This window comes from Lynx canadensis, chromosome A2, assembly GCF_007474595.2.
Source record: "Lynx canadensis isolate LIC74 chromosome A2, mLynCan4.pri.v2, whole genome shotgun sequence".
Taxonomy (NCBI): domain Eukaryota; kingdom Metazoa; phylum Chordata; class Mammalia; order Carnivora; family Felidae; genus Lynx; species Lynx canadensis.
The window spans coordinates 101,080,965-101,099,617 of NC_044304.2; the positions used below are offsets into that span (position 1 = coordinate 101,080,965).

General features: G+C 34.7%; 1 protein-coding gene across 1 annotated transcript in view; it reads left to right on the forward strand.

Moving 5' to 3' along the window:
* The window catches only part of GLCCI1 (glucocorticoid induced 1), a 148,513-nt gene that overhangs the window by 68,577 nt on the left and 61,283 nt on the right, over positions 1-18,653 (forward strand). The window contains exon 3 of the mRNA XM_032592498.2: positions 7,668-7,819. Within this exon, the coding sequence (XP_032448389.1) occupies positions 7,668-7,819 (152 nt within the window). The remainder of the gene's footprint in view (positions 1-7,667; positions 7,820-18,653) is intronic.

Genomic DNA, 18,653 nt, shown 5'->3' on the forward strand with positions numbered 1-18,653 from the left:
AAAGCTCATTGATTTTCTGTAAAGATAAAGGTTGTTTAATAAACTCAGGCTTAAATGCTGTAGTCAAATTAATTATTAATATTTAAATTTCACTTTACCTATATATTTGATTTAATTTTGCTCTGGCACTTTCATTTTATAAGGGAACCTACTTAATCTATTTTTTTCAGACTTCCTCATGTGTTTGAGGAAGTAAATTTTTTTGTACTTCACTTTTATTTGCATGCACAATACCCTGTTTGGACAGGAAGATCTCTGTCCAAAGGAAGCTATATTGAACTTTGTTATCTCATCTTTCTGGTGTGCCTAAGCATTCTGCCTAGAGTTTTCTGTATTAAAATGTGAAGTTTCCTATGTCATGGCTGGCCTCAAATTAGAAAGTAACCTTTTAAAGGAGATGATGAGTATTAAATTTATTAAATTCTAGAAGTTTAGCTGCTAGGAGCAGATTTCAAAGAGTTGGTTGACTTTGCAGCAGGATATTTCCTTAGGTATATGTAGTCAAACTTTCAGTGCCTTTAAATGAGAGTAAATTATTGTCATAGCAGGTTTTTATTTTTGAGTATCTACAGTTCCAAAGGATCTGGTCCCAGTCCTTCAGACATAGGTTCTTAAGCTTTTAATAGCATTAAGAATCACCTGGGATGTTTACTAAAAATTCAGATTTCTTGATCCCTCTCCTCTACCAAAGAGTCTCACATGGTTGATAAGAAAACAGGCACACAAGTGAGCATATTTAACAAAAGTCTTAGACTTTGAGAAACACTGCTTTAGGACCTCAGTGTTTTCCAAAGCTTATGAAGCATCTGAACCAGTCTGGTTTGGTTTAAAAATGTGTTGATACCTGGTTCCCCTGTATAATTTCTTAATTAGAATCTCTTGGAGTCTGGCCTGGTAACTTGCATTTTTAACAAGCTGCCTGATGATCCTTGTAAGAAAGCCACACAGGATCCCATCCTTGAGTTCCATTGCTTAGTCCACCATTGAATTGCCTGAGAGCCTTGTGTCTTTCTGTTCTAGGATTGCCTAAGATCTCATTTCTAAGTGAAATACTAGAAAGCTGTTTCTTTTACTTCTCAGACATGCCCAGGTGTTAACACTGTAGTGGCAAAAAAGCATTCTCAATTTTTTTTTTTTTTAAAGCATTCTTTAACATTGTTCTAATCAGTACTAGGTAATTTAAGGCATACACAGGCACACACCAACACGTTGTGGGACTTAATGGCTGTTTTCATTTCTAATGTTAGCAAAGTTAAATGATAAACATGATTATTTTTACTACAATTGTGGTAGGATAAAATGTTTTTACATACTTCAGGAGCTTAAATTCAAGACAAAATATATATGTTTGTTTTGGTACCATTGGCTCACATTGTAATGTGACATTTTGAAAACTAGTTACGAGTTCTGTGATAGAAAGAACTGGAAAAGTGGTATTAGTACTTAGTTGTCTTAAGCATTTTGCTCAATTGAATGGCTGGAAGATGCTTTACAATGGTAATCAGTGATGGATTTTGAATAAAGAAGCAGTTCATTCTGGTGGCGTTATAATAGCTAAGTTTCATGGAATTTTAGGCATTACACAATAGTTGAAGGAGTAATAGCTCTTTTTCAAGAAGTTTTAAATAAATCGTTAAATGCTTTCTTTAAGTTTGGATGTGCTTCATGTAATCACGAAGTGTAGATGGAAAGCTTTGGCTAATAATCATTAATTGAGAGCTAAACACAGAGAACTGACAATTTTTACTTGCTTTTGTAGTAGGGTGAACATAGTATGAAATAGGTTGGAGTGTGTTAATGGTCCAAGAAAAAATATGAGTACTTTTTTATTTGTGTTGGTTTGCATTCTGTATGGCTACATTATGGCACTCAAAATACTGTATCATCTTTGTCACCTGGTAAGGTTAGTTTGGAAGATGTGGTTGGTGGCTTGTTTCATATTATTCTGGAGCTATAGTTCTTTAAGTTTCCAATATTCAGTAACTTTTTTTTTCTTTTTTAGCTTGCAGAAGTTGTATTTAACTTTATTTTTCACTGCCACTGAAGTAAACATTGTTGGGAACAAATTAATTAATTTAACATCATACTACATTGCTCTGGCAGTTAGATATCAGGCATGTTTTAACTGTTTTGAACAGTGCTAGTTTGCTATTCAAATTCAGGGTTATCTAATACGTAGCTTCATGCATTTAAGCCTATTTTATTATTATTACTCTAAAGTTGAATTTCCAGTTGGTTGTTAGAGAGCAAGAAGTATTTTGTATAGTTCTCAGTAGGTACTCAGGAGACCCAGGCCTACCAACCGCTGTTGCCATGTGGCTTCCTATTCAAGGAGGTGAAGAGAGGCAGGAAAGAACAACTTTTAGATGAATGTAATGAGGACGACTTGTTATAGACTGTTGCTGTCAACAGTCATTTTCTGATTCTAATAGAATGATAGTACTGGAAATAGGTGTGATTTTTTTTTTTTTTTCTAACCATTGTATTTTTTTGCTGAAGTTAGTTGTGTTTTACCCTCAACTATTTAAGTAAGGGTATTAGCAGCAGGACTGGTGAAATAGCATGGCAAAGACTCTTACTACTCCTTTTGTGTAGTTGGAGAGCAGCATTCTTGATATCTGCTGCCTAATTTTTTTTTTTTTTTTTTTTTTTTTTTGCTTTCTTTCCCTTCCTCTCCTTTGGTGTGCTTTTGCCATACATATACTGCTTTATATTATAGTTTAATTCTATGTATCATGTCTACCCCTAACCAGGATATAAACTCCTTGAAGAGAATCTGAAACTTGTTTTGCAATTTCCCTTGGTACATGTAACAGTGCTTTCCATATGGCAGACATTTAGCAAGTTTTATTTAGTAATAATGATTACCTGGTTTCACCACTTATGAAGGTACTGTTTTCCTGATGTCTGTTTTCCTTAAGTAATGATACTAAGTATTTATTTAATTGATTTTCTTTCATACCTTACATAAATATAATTGAATATTTATTTTAGCAATTCTATTAAGTTAAACTCTTGTAAATTAATTCAAAGACTGACTCTACTAATGTATGTTTCTAGCTCATAGGGTGTCCTCTTGATCTACTTGAACTGAGGTAATTTTGTAATAATTAGAGAAATAATTGTGATCACTCAATTCAAAACTACATATTCTAATCACAGCTGTAACCATGACATAGACAATTTATTGTATTGAATATGTAAGTAATGCAAAGCCAGTGTTGATTTTCCATATTGCACTGGATTGTAAAACCTGAGTTGATAGGAGATAACACCATGAGTTAAATAAATAAAAACTGGTGAGCATCGAGGCTTAGATGTTGAGGCAGTTAAAAACTAATTCATTTCCAGGGCACTTGGGTGGCTCAGTCAGTTAAGCATCCAGCTCTTGATTTTGGCTCAGGTCATCATCTCATGGTTTGTGGGATCGAGCCCCATGTTGGGCTCTGGGCTGACTGTGCAGAACCTGCTTGGGATTCTCTCTCTCCCTCTCTCTATCCCTCTCCCTCCCTCTCTGTGTGCTTGTGTGAGCTTTCTCTCTCTCTCTGTCCTCTCTCAGACAAATTTGAAAATTTATATATATATATGTGTGTGTGTATATATATATATATATATATATATATATATATATATATAAAAGCTAATTGCCATGATAATTTGGATAATGGTAACAAGTCATCTTGTTGAAATAGAATTACATTGGGGCGCCTGGGTGGCTCAGTCGGTTGAGCGGCCGACTTCGGCTCAGGTCATGATCTCACGGTCCGTGAGTTCGAGCCCCGCATCAGGCTCTATGCTGACAGCTCAGAGCCTGGAGCCTGTTTCAGATTCTGTGTCTCCCTCTCTCTCTGACCCTCCCCCGTTCATGCTCTGTCTCTCTCTGTCTCAAAAATAAATAAACGTTAAAAAAAAAAAAAAAAAAAGAAATAGAATTACATTGTTTTTGACAAACCTTTTGTTAAGTCTAGGGCTTTAGTGATATTTGATAGATTCAGTTATTATGGCTAATCATATCCTGGAAGAGTACTGTCCTTGCCAATTTTCAAACCTAATCTGATTTTTACACTTGAAATAATTTGGAAATTAATTCCCTATCTTTTAAATTTTCCTGGTTGTGAGCACTGGTGAGAATCTTTATTTTAAAGAGTGTTCGGGAGTACCTGGGTGGCTCAGTCATTTGAGCACCCAACTCTTGATTTTGGCTCAGGTCATGATCTCACGGTTTGTGAGATCTCTGTGCTGACAGCACAGAGCCTACTTGGGATCCTCTCTCTTCCTCTCTCTCTTTCCCTCCCCGCCCCCCCCATAAATAAACAAACATAAAAAAATAAAGAATATGTTTGAAATAGGACCTATCAAGAATATATGCCTCATATACTTTAGTTTTTTTTTAAATGATGACTGGTAGAATGAATTTTGTAACAAGATATAGACACTGCGTTGTCCTAACTTGTTTTCTCTTTTTAAGGCAGATCTTTTTGTTTGTTTTGGTGGTGGTAATGTCTGGTGCTTGTCTACACATTCTGAACATCATTAAGCAGTAGGATAATCTTGTAAAATTAGAGCTAAGTGGCCAATCCGTACATTGAGACTAGCACCCAGTTTCAGGTCCATTAAAGTAATAAGGCCATCTTTTGAGATACAGGAAAACATCATAACTTCTGTTTTTTTCCACACGTGTATTTTTATTTTTCTTCCATATCATGTGTTTGTTTTATCAGTTTTATAATGCTTAACGTATTAGTAATACAGTACATATCTCATTTATAAATGAATAACTACAGATGTTGTTCCATGCTTACCTATAAGAGTATTTAGTCAAAATAGCTTGAAGACCACAGTTCTGACAAAGTCACTAATCCTAGAGAATGGACATTACGTGGAGAACATGTGATCTTTTGAGAGTGATAGGCAAAGGTCCAGTGATAAAATATATAGCAAGAGTTATTTGATATAGATTGAAATATATAGATCAAGAAGCTCATTTATATTGCTTCTTCATTATAAAACATAAAAATGGTCCCTATGGTTTATTTTCCAAGTTAGGAGGAGTTTTAATAGTTGTAAGTAGCGTATGTATGACATTTTAATAGTTCAGAGCAGTGTAAGTTTAGGCATAAGTTTTCCACATGTAGTGGTTCTTCATTTTCTGGCTACAGCTGACCTTTATGCAGGACTTTTTGTATTTAGTGGTGGACTGCTATAAATGTTGGTTCTTTTTTAAGACAATCTTTTTTGTCTCTTGTGTCTTCCTGGTGGAGGGAATATAAAGTAACTTTTAAAATTTTTAAACAAATTGTTATAAATTAGATTATGAGAGACATATTTTCTCCTTTTCCCAAAGTTGTTAAAATTTGTGGGTATTGCTTTTATAGCCAGAAAAAAAATACTTAAAGGAATTAATATAAATAACTTCTACTAGTACCAAAAACAGTCTACATAGGTATTAGTTGTGATGGGGGAGGAGGTAGGAGAGAAGAAAAAAAAAAAAACAAAACAAAACAGTGAAACAGGACAAGTAGCAAGAAAGCATTACAAATAGGAAGAAGAAAGTTACATGACAAGTTAAATTTACTATAGCAATAATGTAAATGGGATAAAATTATCTTCTACAAGAAGGCTTACTGCATAGCTTTTTTTCCCAAAAAGCTTAGTTATATACTGAGTATAGGACACATGCGTAAACAGAATGATTGAAAGAAATTGAAAATTCAAGAGTAGGGATAGCAGGCAAATTATAATAGAGAGCAAAAGGGGTCACAATGTTAATGTTTAATTTGACAGAGTTTAAAACGTGATATATGGAACAGATCATAATGGTGAAGTATGTAAGCCATAGTACTGATATCATGGATCAGTATGTGTCAGGTTACACAGAACTAAAATGTAAATGATAAAAAATGGCAATAAAGAGAATTATTAGATCTCAAAAGAAGTTTAGAAATTTTAGAGTTCTTCTCTAAATTTGTGACAGATCCAGATGATAATTATTCCTATATTCTGTATTTTTATTTCAGTTGAGGTACAAGACTAATAAAGACCTATATTCTGAAAACAGAAAATATATCTTCTTCATGACTCATGAGATATTTATAAAAATTGGCCATGTTTTTGGTCACAAAGAAAATTTCAGATAATTCCAAAGAGTAGATAGAAATAGTAGGTATCCTAGATTCTCTGCCCATGGTGAAATGAAATTAGAGCTAAGTAATAAAGATGAGGAGGGAATTTGGTAATTTTCTTATCTTTTGTAACACTCTCGGGTTAAAGAAAAAAATCAAAACTGCAGTTTTAAGATATGTAAATAATATGATAACACCAAAGTATACAGTGTTTTGTTTTCTGATAAAAAAAACAAAGCAACAAAAAAACCCTGTATAGTCTGGCTTCAGGAAGATAGTGGAAGGACAGTATTCAAAACAAATGTTCCTTAATTGTTGTTAATGTGCAAGGCATTTTAGTTCCATGTGAGCTGTAACCCTGGATGAGACTCTGAGCTTTGGAGCTTGTAATTGGATGGATTTTATTATAGAAAGCACGTCGGTGGTAAATTATTGGGGATGTGTATATGGAAAGACTATAATTTCTTTGTTAAGAAACTGTAGAGTTCATTATGATCATTTTAATTTTGAAAAGCAGTACTTGCAGTACCCAAATGGAAGGAAGTAGGTTGTTAGAGTAGATTGACTAAACTGTGTAGAATGTCTGGAGATCTTGCTTCCTTTTTACCTCTGGCTCCTGTTGGCAGTTCTCTTTCATTGGACAATTCTGTTTTATCCCTCTGGGCCAGATTCTTCATACATAAATGAGGAAATTGAATTACAATATGAGGTTCTTTATACATGTTATTTTTGTGTAGCTATGAATAAGTTGATTTAAGTAGTATTGAGCATTGATTCCTTTTCAGTCTGTAGAGACTAAACTTAAGTCCTGGTGGGGGAGAAAGACAAACTTACAGTTCCGTACAAGCAGAGGGGGTCACATATATCTGAAACCAAGGGTAGAGATGGAGAAAGAAAAGCCTTGGGGAAGGTTTCACAGAGTTGGTGTGACACCTGAGCTGCTCTTGGAGATAAGAGTTTGTCAGGGGAACACAAAAGGAGAGGGTTGTCTGCTCAGGAAGTAGTAGAATGTATAGGGGCAGAGAAGGGAGTGTTGTACATTTGGGAAACTGCAGTTCATTTGGCACTTTGTAGTTAGCATGGATTTATAGTGGAATAGCAAGACATTAAGCACCGAGGTATATGGGAGCCAAACCATGGAAGTGTTTGTTTGTTTGTTTGTTTGTTTGTTTGTTTTAGTGGTGTTGGGATGTAGCCCAATTGAGATAGATGCAGAGATAGCAGTGAAGAAACTGGCAGTCCAGGGGAGACATGATTGAGTCTTAATTAAAGTAATGGCAGTGAAGATGATGGGTAGATTTTAGAATAGGTCTCTGAATGGGTGAACAAGCATCTGACAGCCCTGGAAATATATGCAAGATTTAATATGTGAATGTATTTTCCTTTGGAGAGGGTCTGCAAACTTCATCAGGTCATATATGAAAGAGCTGTTAGGGTAAATATGTATCATAAGGAAACTTGGCAGGGTGACATTCTACAGACTATGAAGTTTAAATTTTACATAATTTATCAGTGACTAATCTAATTTTTTTTCACTTTTTATAGTGGACAGGCCAAAAGCTCAGCAAGTTCGAACCTCTAGTACAATAAGGCGAACCTCTTCTTTGGATACGATAACAGGACCTTATCTCACAGGACAGTGGCCACGGGATCCTCATGTTCATTACCCTTCATGCATGAAAGATAAAGCTACTCAGGTAAAATGAGCAAATCAAAATCAGTTTTATTACCCTGCAGTTCTGTTTTGATCACAATAAAGAAAATGTAATTTCATCAAATTTTTCCAAATTTGAAATATATTCAACCAAAGAAGGAAGCCATTTCTTTTAATAAGCTTTAGACTAATGGTTTATTGTCATTTCGGTTTTAAAAGTTTTAAAATTATTTAAAATTTAATAAAGAGCACATCAGTTTATATTACATGGTTTTTGAGACAGAGTTTTAAGAATTGCTTAACAGAAATTAACATAACTAGTAAGTATATTAGAAAATATAAATAATTTTTGAAGAAAAGTTTACACAATTTTTGGAAGTAATTTATAAAGTACTAGCACATGGCTAAGGAAATTCATGTTATAGGATTTTGTTTAATTTTTTTTTTAATGTTTGCTTATTTTTGAGAGAGAGACAGAGCATGAGCAGGGGAGGGGAAAAGAGAGAGAGGGAGACACAGAATCCAAAGCAGGCTCCAAGCTGTGAGCTGTCGGCACAGAGCCCGACACGGGCCTCGAACCCACAAATTAGGAGATCGTGACCTGAGCTGAAATCCGATGCTCGACCAACTGAGCCACCCAGGTGTCCCTGTTTGTTTGTTTAAAACCGAAGACTAGAAACCTTGATATCTAAATAGAACGTTTACTGTTTGTCACACTTTTTCTGCTTATGGAAGGTTCCCCAAACTTTTGATTTGAGAAGCTTTTCCTTCCAAGTCAGGGAAAAATATGAAAACATCTTACTTTATGATTTCTGAGTTCTTGACCATTTCTTCATAATAGTCGTCAATCAGCATTTTGAAGAATATTAAAAGTTTAAGAGACGGTTGCTGGCCTTAAAGAACTTACAGCATAGTTAGGAAGATAAGATGTAAATTCATGAAAATCAGTAATAGAAGATAGTATATAATTAGATGTTTGATGAATGGAGCATTTAAATGTTAGAGGATTCAAAGGAATGAGAAGATTTGAAGCTTTCTAGGTTAGGGAAATGGAAGTATTTGAGTTTCATGTCTGAAGAAAAAGGGAGGAAATTTGGACATGATCTCAGTGCTTATAATTTTCTCAGAGAAGCTTGAAACCATGAAATTAGCTTCTTTATTATCCATCTTATCAATTTTGTCTTCGCAATATTTTATGCTATCCATAGTCTTTTGCTTTCCATTCTTTGCTTTATGAGGAAAAGGATCAGTTTGATGTGGTAGACAATGGGCTTCTCAAGTAGAAATAACTAGCAGAACTCAGAGATGTGGGTCTGGACACTTAGAATTGGACACAGATAATTCAAGACCATCTTTTTGGAAGAGTAGGGTTCACAAGTGTGATAAAGTGTAGACATGGTATATAAAGAAAGAAGATCAAGAGACCAAGGACTTCATCTTTGGAAAAGCACACAGGGAAAGAGAAAAATGCACACTAATATATTTACCTGGAAGCAACAAGAAGAGGAGGGGATTAACATTTACTGACTGTAGATCATGTGCTGCATTTCTTACATCCCGAGTTTCATTTAGTTCTCACAAGAACAATGTAAGATGACACAGATGGGGAAGCAGAGACTCTGAGAAGCTAAGGGACTTACTCAGGATCATAAAGGTAGGAAGTGTTGGAGCCAGGCGTCAAATATAGATTAATTTGTCAATCATTCTGAGCTTCAGTTTTATGGTACTGTTAGAATAAATAGAATACTGTGCTTGTGTGTTTCACCTAGTGGAGTAACTGGCATGGTATTTAAAGATGGCAGCTTTTCTTTTTAGGTTTTAAAAAATCCTACTTTTTATTGAGTATATGCTTTATGCAGATGGTATCCGGAAACAGAGGAGCCAGGTAAAGAGCAAAAGCTAAGAGAAGAATTGCAGTAGTCTAGCCTTAGGAGCCAAAGGGAAAGATGTTCTAAGGAAGAATTGTTAACACCATCAGGTGCCAAAGAGAGAGGTCATGGAGAATAAGGACTAAAGTTAAGGATTAGGGGCACATTATCTTGGAGAGTTTAGTATTGAAGTTACAGAGGAGGAAACTCCGATATTCCAGAATTAAGAAGAAAACTAGATGGAGATAGAAAAGAGGGCTCTGGATATGCTTCTTAAGCTTGTCTGTTTCTTTATCTGTGTGACAAGGTTAGTGAAACCTAACTCAGGATAATGTTATGTAACTATACATGACAATATATGAAAGTGAATGTCAGTACCCATGGTAGGTTATTAGTAGTGGATACAGATAGGCCCATTTGCAACATTTGCATGGTTTGGAGCAAATATAAATGAAGACCCACATACCATATGTGTATAACAAACTGTTATATAAGATATATTTTGTCCTTCCACTTTGGCAAATAAACCTTCACATGGACCTTGAACGTCAAGTTGGAACTAAGAAATCCTGGATTCTTCAGACCTACATGCCAGGATGTGTCTGCATGCTCTGATCCCACCCCGTCTTCTGAGCCTAAGCCCGTATCTCTTCCTACCCTACACACCATTCTATTCTCTGAGAGGGGGCTTCACACATATGTTTCAATGCCCCAGTTCTCACATCCATGCTTTGTTCGTACTCCTTCAGGAAGTGAGACCCAGGGAATAGGTTCTTTCACAACTTAGAAGCCAGGCTGCTCTGTTTAGGCAAGGAATTCCTGGGTCTAGGTTACCCAGAGCTTAGTCCGTGGTAGAGGTGTGGGCTCATGGTGTGTATGTCCTTTTGGACCCATGATCTCTTCACCTTTGGGGAGGGGTGTGGGTAGAAGAGGGCCAGAGTAGTTTCTCCTAAAACTCTGTCCAGGACAGAGGTCTGACTGGGTCTCTATGTAGGTCATTTATTTGAGAAACAATATTGAAAGGAAGGTAAAACATAGGCCTCACTTTACAGATGAGATACTGAGGCATGGGGAAGTTAAGTAATTTGTACTTGGTTATATAGCTAATAAAAATAAAGAAATTTGAACTCAGATTTGGCTGATTCCAAAGCTTTTGCTTTTTCTTGAGTTCTCCACTGTTTCTCATAGTAACCCCTGAAGCATATAGACTTAACCCAGTGTTTACTTTAGAAGCATAAGAAATGGTCTTGCCCCCAAGCCTCTGTTGGTTTAATTGAAGGTACAAGAGAGGAACATGTGAGATGTTTTTTGTTTTTATTTTTTTATTGTCACATCCATTCTTTCTGGATTAACTCTTGAACTCTGAGCGATGCAAATAGAAGATTTTGTTTATTTAGGGTAAGTTAGTGGAGAGAAGGTGGTACAGTCGCTTGCTACAAATATTGCTATCTAGGCTGTCTGGTTTTGGTGGAGGGTGTCTCTAGGATTTTTTTCTTTCACATTTCCATATTTCAACTACCTTAATTATTGAGGGTTAGGAATAAAATTCTCAATATTTAATATACTTACACATTGGGCCTTTTCAAAAGTGTAGCATAGTGTTGTGAAAATCACTGTGGACTTTGGAGATGCATCATGTGTTCAAATTAAGGCCCAGTATGAGAGAACCTTGTGGGATGATGGAAGATTTGTATATCTTGATAGAGGTTTTGGTTATATGAGTGAATGCATTTTTCAGAACTTACACAAGTATACATTTGTGTGTTTTACTATAGAACTTTAAAAATATAGAGCCTAAACAAATATTGAACTCTAATCAGATGTTCAGGAGTGAAATGTACTGCTGTCTGCAGCTTACTTTGAAATGAATCAAAAATAAGATCAGTTGATGGATAGGTAGATATATGAAGCAAATATAGCAAAATGTTACATAGAGAATCTAAATGTTGGCTTTTTTAGTGCTCATGAGGCAGTTATTTTCAGTAAACTTTAAGGTTGAGTATTTTAAAATGTTGGGAGAATAATCATGGCCACTGAATTAACCGTTGTGTGGTCCAAACTTCAGTTTCCTCTATAAATTGAAATAGCAGACCAAATTTGCAGAATCACATATTTACACTGAGGACTGAAAGAGACCACTTCACATATTTAAGGCTAATGAGGAAATGGATCATTGCCAGCATATTAGAATAGTCTGTGTAGCTTAATAGAAATAAAAACTAAAAACCTTTTGTGGAATTTAATATTACTTTAATATATCAGCCTTGCAGATAAAACCCTTTTTTAAACAAAAATTTATTACCAACTCCCAAAATTGAACCTACAGTTAAAGTTACAGTAATCAGTAGTATATTCTCAGTTTTGACCATGTTATCTAAAGCTTCATCTCAGATTTACAGTTCTGAGTGTGAGCATGTTTTTAAATGAGAAAGTAGTACATACACTTTCCATAAAGGGTTCAAACAATAAAAACAGTATAGAGCAATAATAAAGCATGTTTCTTCTGAGTTCCCAAGTATGGTAGCAAATATACACATTCTCTTCACAAATATACACATTTTCTCTCCATGGCACATTGTAGGATTTTACTTCTCTGCCCACTTAATGTTAAGTTTGGCCATGAAACTTATTATAGGAAGAGGCTGGAAGAGACCTGGCGTACTAAAACCAGACAAGGCCACCACAAAAAAAGAAAATTAAAAGCTCGTATCCCTGATTAATTTAGATGCAAAACACCTCAACAAAATATTAACAAACCTAATTCAATAGTACATTAAAAGGATCATACACCATGATCAGTGGGATTTATTCCAGGAAGCAAGGTTGGTTCAACATTTGCAAAATTGTTCAGTGTGATACATCACATTAACAAAATGAAGGATAAAAATGATATGATCATCTCAATAGATGCAGAAAAAGCATTGGTCAGAATTCAGCGTTCATCTGTGAAAAAAACTTTCAACTAAGCGAGTATAGAGAGAATGTATCTCTACATAATAAAGGCCATGTGTGACAAGCCCATAACTAACATCATACTCAATGGTGAAAAACTGAAAGCTTTTTCTCTAACACCAGGAACAAGATAAAGATGCTCACTCTCACCACTTTTATTCAACATATATTGGACATCTTAGCCACAGCAGTAAGGCAATAAGAAAGAAAATAGAGAAATAAAAAAGAAATAAAAGGCTTCCACATTGGAGAGGAAGAAGTAAAACTGTCACTATTTGCAGATGACATGATGCTCTATACAGAAGACACTGAAAACTTGGTCAGAAGGCTGATAGAACTAATGAATTCAGTATGAAGTTGCATGATACAAGATCAACATACAGAAATCTGTTGTGTTTCTTTACACTAATGTATCAGAAAGAGATACTAAGAAAGTCCCATTTAAAATTGCATTTAAAATGGCGTCTGGGTGGCTCAGTGGGTTAAGTGTCCAACTTCGGCTCAGGTCATGATCTTGGGGTCCGTGAGTGTGAGCCCCATGTTGGGCTCTGTGCTGACACCTCAGAGCCTGGAGCGTGCTTCAGATTCTGTGTCTCTCTCTCTCTGCCCCACCCCAGCTTACACTGTGTGTGTGTGTGTGTGTGTGTGTGTGTGTGTGTGTGTGTCTCAAAAATAAACATTAAAATTGCATCAAAAAGAATAAAATACCTAGGAAATAATTTAACCAAGGAGGTAAAAAACTGGCACATGAAAACTACATAAGACATTGACTAAAGAAACTGAAGAAGATACAAACAAATAGAAATATATTCCATGCTCATGTATTGGAAGAATTAATATTGTTAAAATGTTCATGCTACCCCAAGTAATTTACAGATTCAGTATAATCCCTGTCAAAATTCCAATGACATTTTTTACAGAAACAAAACAAATAATCCTAAAATTTGTATTGAGCCACAAAAGACCCTGAATAGCCAAAGCATCTTGATAACAAGAAAGCTTGAGACATCATACTCTGATTTAAAACTATATTACAAAGCTATAGTAATCGAAACAGTATGGTATTGGTGTAAAAACAAACACATAGGTCAATGGAACAGAATAGAGAGCCAAGAAATAAACCCATGCATATATGGTCAATTAGTTTATCACAAAGGAGCAAGGAATATACAGTTGAGAAGGGACAAGTCTTTTCAATAAATGATGCTGGGAAAACAGGACCACTATCATACCCCATACACAAAATTTAATTCAAAATGGATCAGCGACTTGAATGTAAGACCTGAAACCATAAAAATTAGAGAAGAAAACCTAGGTGGTAATCTCCTTTATGTGGGTCTTGGTGATGATTTTTTGTATTTGACATTAAAAGCAAAGGCAACAAAAGAAAAAGTAAATAAGTAGGGCTACATCAGACTAAAAAACTTCTGCACAGCAAAGGAAACAATAAAATGAAAAGGCCTCCTACTAAACAGGAGAAAATATTTGCAAATTATATCCAGAATATCAAAGAAGTGCTATAGCTCAATAGCAAAAGAACAAACAATCCAATTAAAAAATGGACAGAAGATCTGAATCCACATGTTTCCAGAGAAGATATTTAGATGGCCAGAAGGAAAATGAAAAGATGCTCAGCATCACTAATGATCAGGGAAATGTAATCAAAACCACAGTGAGATAGCACCTCATATTTATACAAATAACTGTTACCAAAAAACCAGAGTTAGCCAGGATGGGGAAAAAAGTAAATAATTGTGCATTGCTGGTGAGAAAGTAGATTGTTGCAGCCACCATGGAAGACGGTATGGAGTTTCTTCAAAAAATTAAAAATAGAATTACCACATGATCCAGTAATTCCACTTCTGGGTATTTATCCAAAGAAGACAAAAACACTAACCCCAAAAGATACTTGTACCCCCATGTTCATTAGAGCATTATTTACAATAACTGAGGTATGAAAGCAGCCTAAGTGTTCACCAACAGATGAGTACATAAAGAAGTTATGGTGTGTGTATGCAATGGAATATTATTCAGCCATAAAAAAGCATGACATCCAGCCATTTACAGCAACATAAATGGACCTTGAAGACATTTTACTTCAGTGAAATAAATCAAAGACAAATATGATCAAATAAGATCTCACTTACATGTGGAATCTTAAGAAAAATAAGCTCATAGGTGCAAAGAATAGATTGATGGTTGCTGGGAGTTAGGGGGTGGGCTAAATGGGTGAAGGGAGTCAAAAGGTACAAACTTCTAATTATAAAATAAATAATTTGTCTAGGGATGTACAGCATGGCAACTGTAGCTAATAATCTCGTATCGCGTATTTAAAATTTGCCAAGAGGGGTGTCTGGGTGGCTCAGTCAAACATCTGACTTTGGCTCTGGTCATGATCTCACGGTTTGTGAGTTCTAGCCTTGCATTGGGCTCTGTACTGACAGCTCAGAGCCTGGAACCTGCTTTGGAATCTGTGCCCCATCTCCTTTGCCCCTCCCCTGCCTGTGCATTTAGTCTTTCTCAAAAATGAATAAACATTAAAAAAAAGTTGCCAAGAAAGAAAATCTTAAAAGTTCTCATTACAAGAAAAAATTTCCATAATTATGAGTGGTAACAATGTTATCTAGACTTATTGTGGTGATCATTTCACAGTGTATACAAGTACTGAATTATTAGGTTGTACACCTTAAGCTAATATAATACTATATGTCAGATCTCAATAAACTTCAAAACAGAGCTGGTGCTTTTCACTCTGACAAGAGCAGCATTAAGCATAGTTATTTTACTAATCGTTTTTCTTCTTAAATCAGAAGTGATTTTTCAGATGTGAAATACCATTTCATCATTGAAATGAATATGTTGTTTTGACTCAACCTATAATATAGTGAATTTCTTTAATAGATTACTTAATAATTGGTCATGATTACATTTCTGGAATAAATGCTATGTATGGAATTCTCTTTTAAAAATAATACAGTGGCAAATAAAGCATTTGTTAATATTATATTTGTTTCAAAATTCAGAAACGGGGTCTGAAATTTTTTTTATTTTTCATAATGTAATCCTTAGTGTTATACTTGCTTAATGAAAAGATTTTGTAAGATTTCCTTCCTTTGTGCTTTGGAACAATGGTGAAAATATCATCCCAATTACCTGTTACTTGGGTCTGAAAAAATTTTACCTATGAAGCTAACTAGACTAGTATGTTTTTAGATGGTAACTCTTTTAGTAAAATCTTATTTTTTTTTCCAGTGGTTCTTGGTTTTAGTTTCTATTTCTTTTGTTTGGTATTTTCATTTGAATATAATCCATTTCATCCCACTTTTCAAGTGTATTTGCATAGTTGCACAAAATATTCTTGTATAATTCTTTTAATTTCTTGTAAATCTGTAGTTTTCTTTTCTCACTTATAATACTGCATATCTGTGTTTTGAGTGATTAAATTTATTAGGCTATATAGCACAAAAAAGATGTTAAGGTGTTGAATTTATTTTCCTGTTTTTCTTTTTTCTAGTTCATTGCCCTCTGACTTTACTCGATCATTGCACTTTTTTCTGCCTTCCTGGAGTGTATTTTTTTCCCTAGATTCTAGAGATAAATGCTTAATTTTTGTATTTGTGGTATTATTTCTTATTCAGTAATACAAGTGATTTTTATGTCAAGATTTATCCTCTGAGCTCAGCTTTGGTTAGTATATAATGTTTCCATTATTTATATTTTGCGAGATAACTGTAGTTTCAGTTTTGATATCCTGTTTAGTATATGAGAGTTTTTGTTTTGTTTTTAATTTCTAAATGGTTAAAGTTGCTTTTCCTAGTAAAAATATAATTTCTAGTTTTATTACATTTAGAGTATAGAATTATACATCTTTGAAAACTTGGGTGAAATTTTCTTTGTGGCCTAATGTTAAGATCGTGTTTGTTTCTTTTAATGCTCTGTGAGTATTTGAAAATGAAATATAGTCTTTACTTTTAGATACAGAATTCATTACATATTCAGTGTTATTATATTATTCAGCTTCCATATAGCCCCTTTGATTTATGTCTGTTTGTTCCATCATAAGCTGGCAGTTACTGAATTAAAATTTCTGTCAATGTATGTTTCCAGTGGTTATTGCTTATATATCTTAAGAATATAGATGTGTAAAGATTTATGTCCATTGTATCTTCCTTCTGGTTAGTATTGATTATTATTATGGGATACTCTGTCTTGATTAATATTTTTCCTCTGAATTTAGTCTTTTTATGATATAAATTAATATTGAAAACTCTGTTTTATTTTTGTTTTCCATTGGTCAGGAGCTCTGGTTCTGGAATCAAGACTGGTTTTGAATCTTCACTCTAGCATTATCCAACTTTCTAATTCTGGGCAAATTACTTTACCTCTATGTCTGGGTTTTCTCATTTGTTAATGGAATAGTATACTTCATAGGATTATCATAAGGGTTAAATTGAGTTAATGCATTTGAAATGCTAAGAATAGTGACCAATACATTAAGTGTCAATAAATACTTGCTATTATTATTTACATTAACTAGCAGAGAGGGAGAAAGGTGAATGTTTGGATAGTTGCCATGGTACTGTGGATTCACTGCTGGAAAGGGAAACTTCAAAAGGAAATTTCTTCCTCTTTTCTTTCACCTCTTTCCCATGGTTTTTATTTCTTAGTTTGTTTTTGTCTTTTGTCTTTCTGTTCTGGCAAATCTTGCTTATTGCTGGAAATGATTAGCTTTGTGCTATTTACTTATTTATCTATCCATTCATTTATTTTGGAGTCATCCATCCCATCACTTGTTCCCTATTAGGGAAAAATGGTGTGGTGAGCTTGGCAGTTTTTAAAAAATTGATGGGCAATTGAGGTGAAAATAGCTTTTCTGTATGTAAATCTTTCCACTTTGACTACCTATCTACCCCCCCCCATTCATTTTCCCTCCAAATTTAGTATCGGAGGCAACTTTAGAATTGCTCTTACTTACTTTTTACATTCTTTGAGAGGTAGTACTTGGGATGGTTAGATCAGTGAAATTCTGCATACTCTGCTTTTATTTTTCAGATGATGTTTTTCTTTGGCATTTTATTGTTTAAAATTAATTTTCAGGGGCACCTGGGTGGCTGAGTCATTTAAGCGGTCAACTCTTGATTTCAGCTCAGGTCATGATCTCATGGTTCATCGGTCTGTGTTGAGCTTCTCACTGACAGCGTGGAGCCTGATTGGGATTCTTCCACGTGCTGTCTTTCTCTGTCAAAAATAAGTAAACATTAAAATAATAAAATTAATTTTAAAATTTGGAGGATGAAACGTTTGAACATGCCGGGAAGTATATAAAATAGCATTTTTATTTATTTTTCTTAATTTCATTAAGTTTGAGTGTATGGTTTATGATCCTACCTCTATGCCAGCATCTTTCTCTAGAAATTTATTTATTTTTATTTATTTTTAAGAAACTGTTCAGGAATAAGTACTTAGCATTTGGCTTTAGCTACATTTGATAAAGTCAACAATTCTGAACTCAAATACATAAATTTTTTGCTATTTAAATGACATTTTAAAAAATCGATCCTTTTCCTCCCTTTGTGAACAGAGCTTGACTGAGGAGGACTTTAATCAAAGGAGTGGATATTATACCTCAAATAGTAATAGATCTGAAAGAGAACTTTCAGTTTTATACTCCGATCAAAAACTCATTTCCTGACCAAAAGTCATGCTTACTAACAGCTGTTTGGGTTTCCTGTGCCCTTATTAAGCAAGTTTGTTTAAGAAGCAGCAGTTGATGGAACAATTTTGGAGAGTGCGAGGCTTTTCTGGAAATGGAAACAAGTCTGAAGACTTGGCCATCTTGGCCTCTTACATTGCATTCCAGGGACATTGTTTCTTTTATTGAGCCAGTCCCTAACTGGCTGTTGAGTAAATGTATAAAGATTCCTTCCTGTTGAGGATCACCTTTACTTTCTCTTTCAGCTATTAGCAAATTCAGAGAGAGATCCTATAATCCTGGAGTTCAACAGTCCACACGAAAGTAGTCATGTTCCTAATTTAGGGAGTAATATTTTTGGTTGC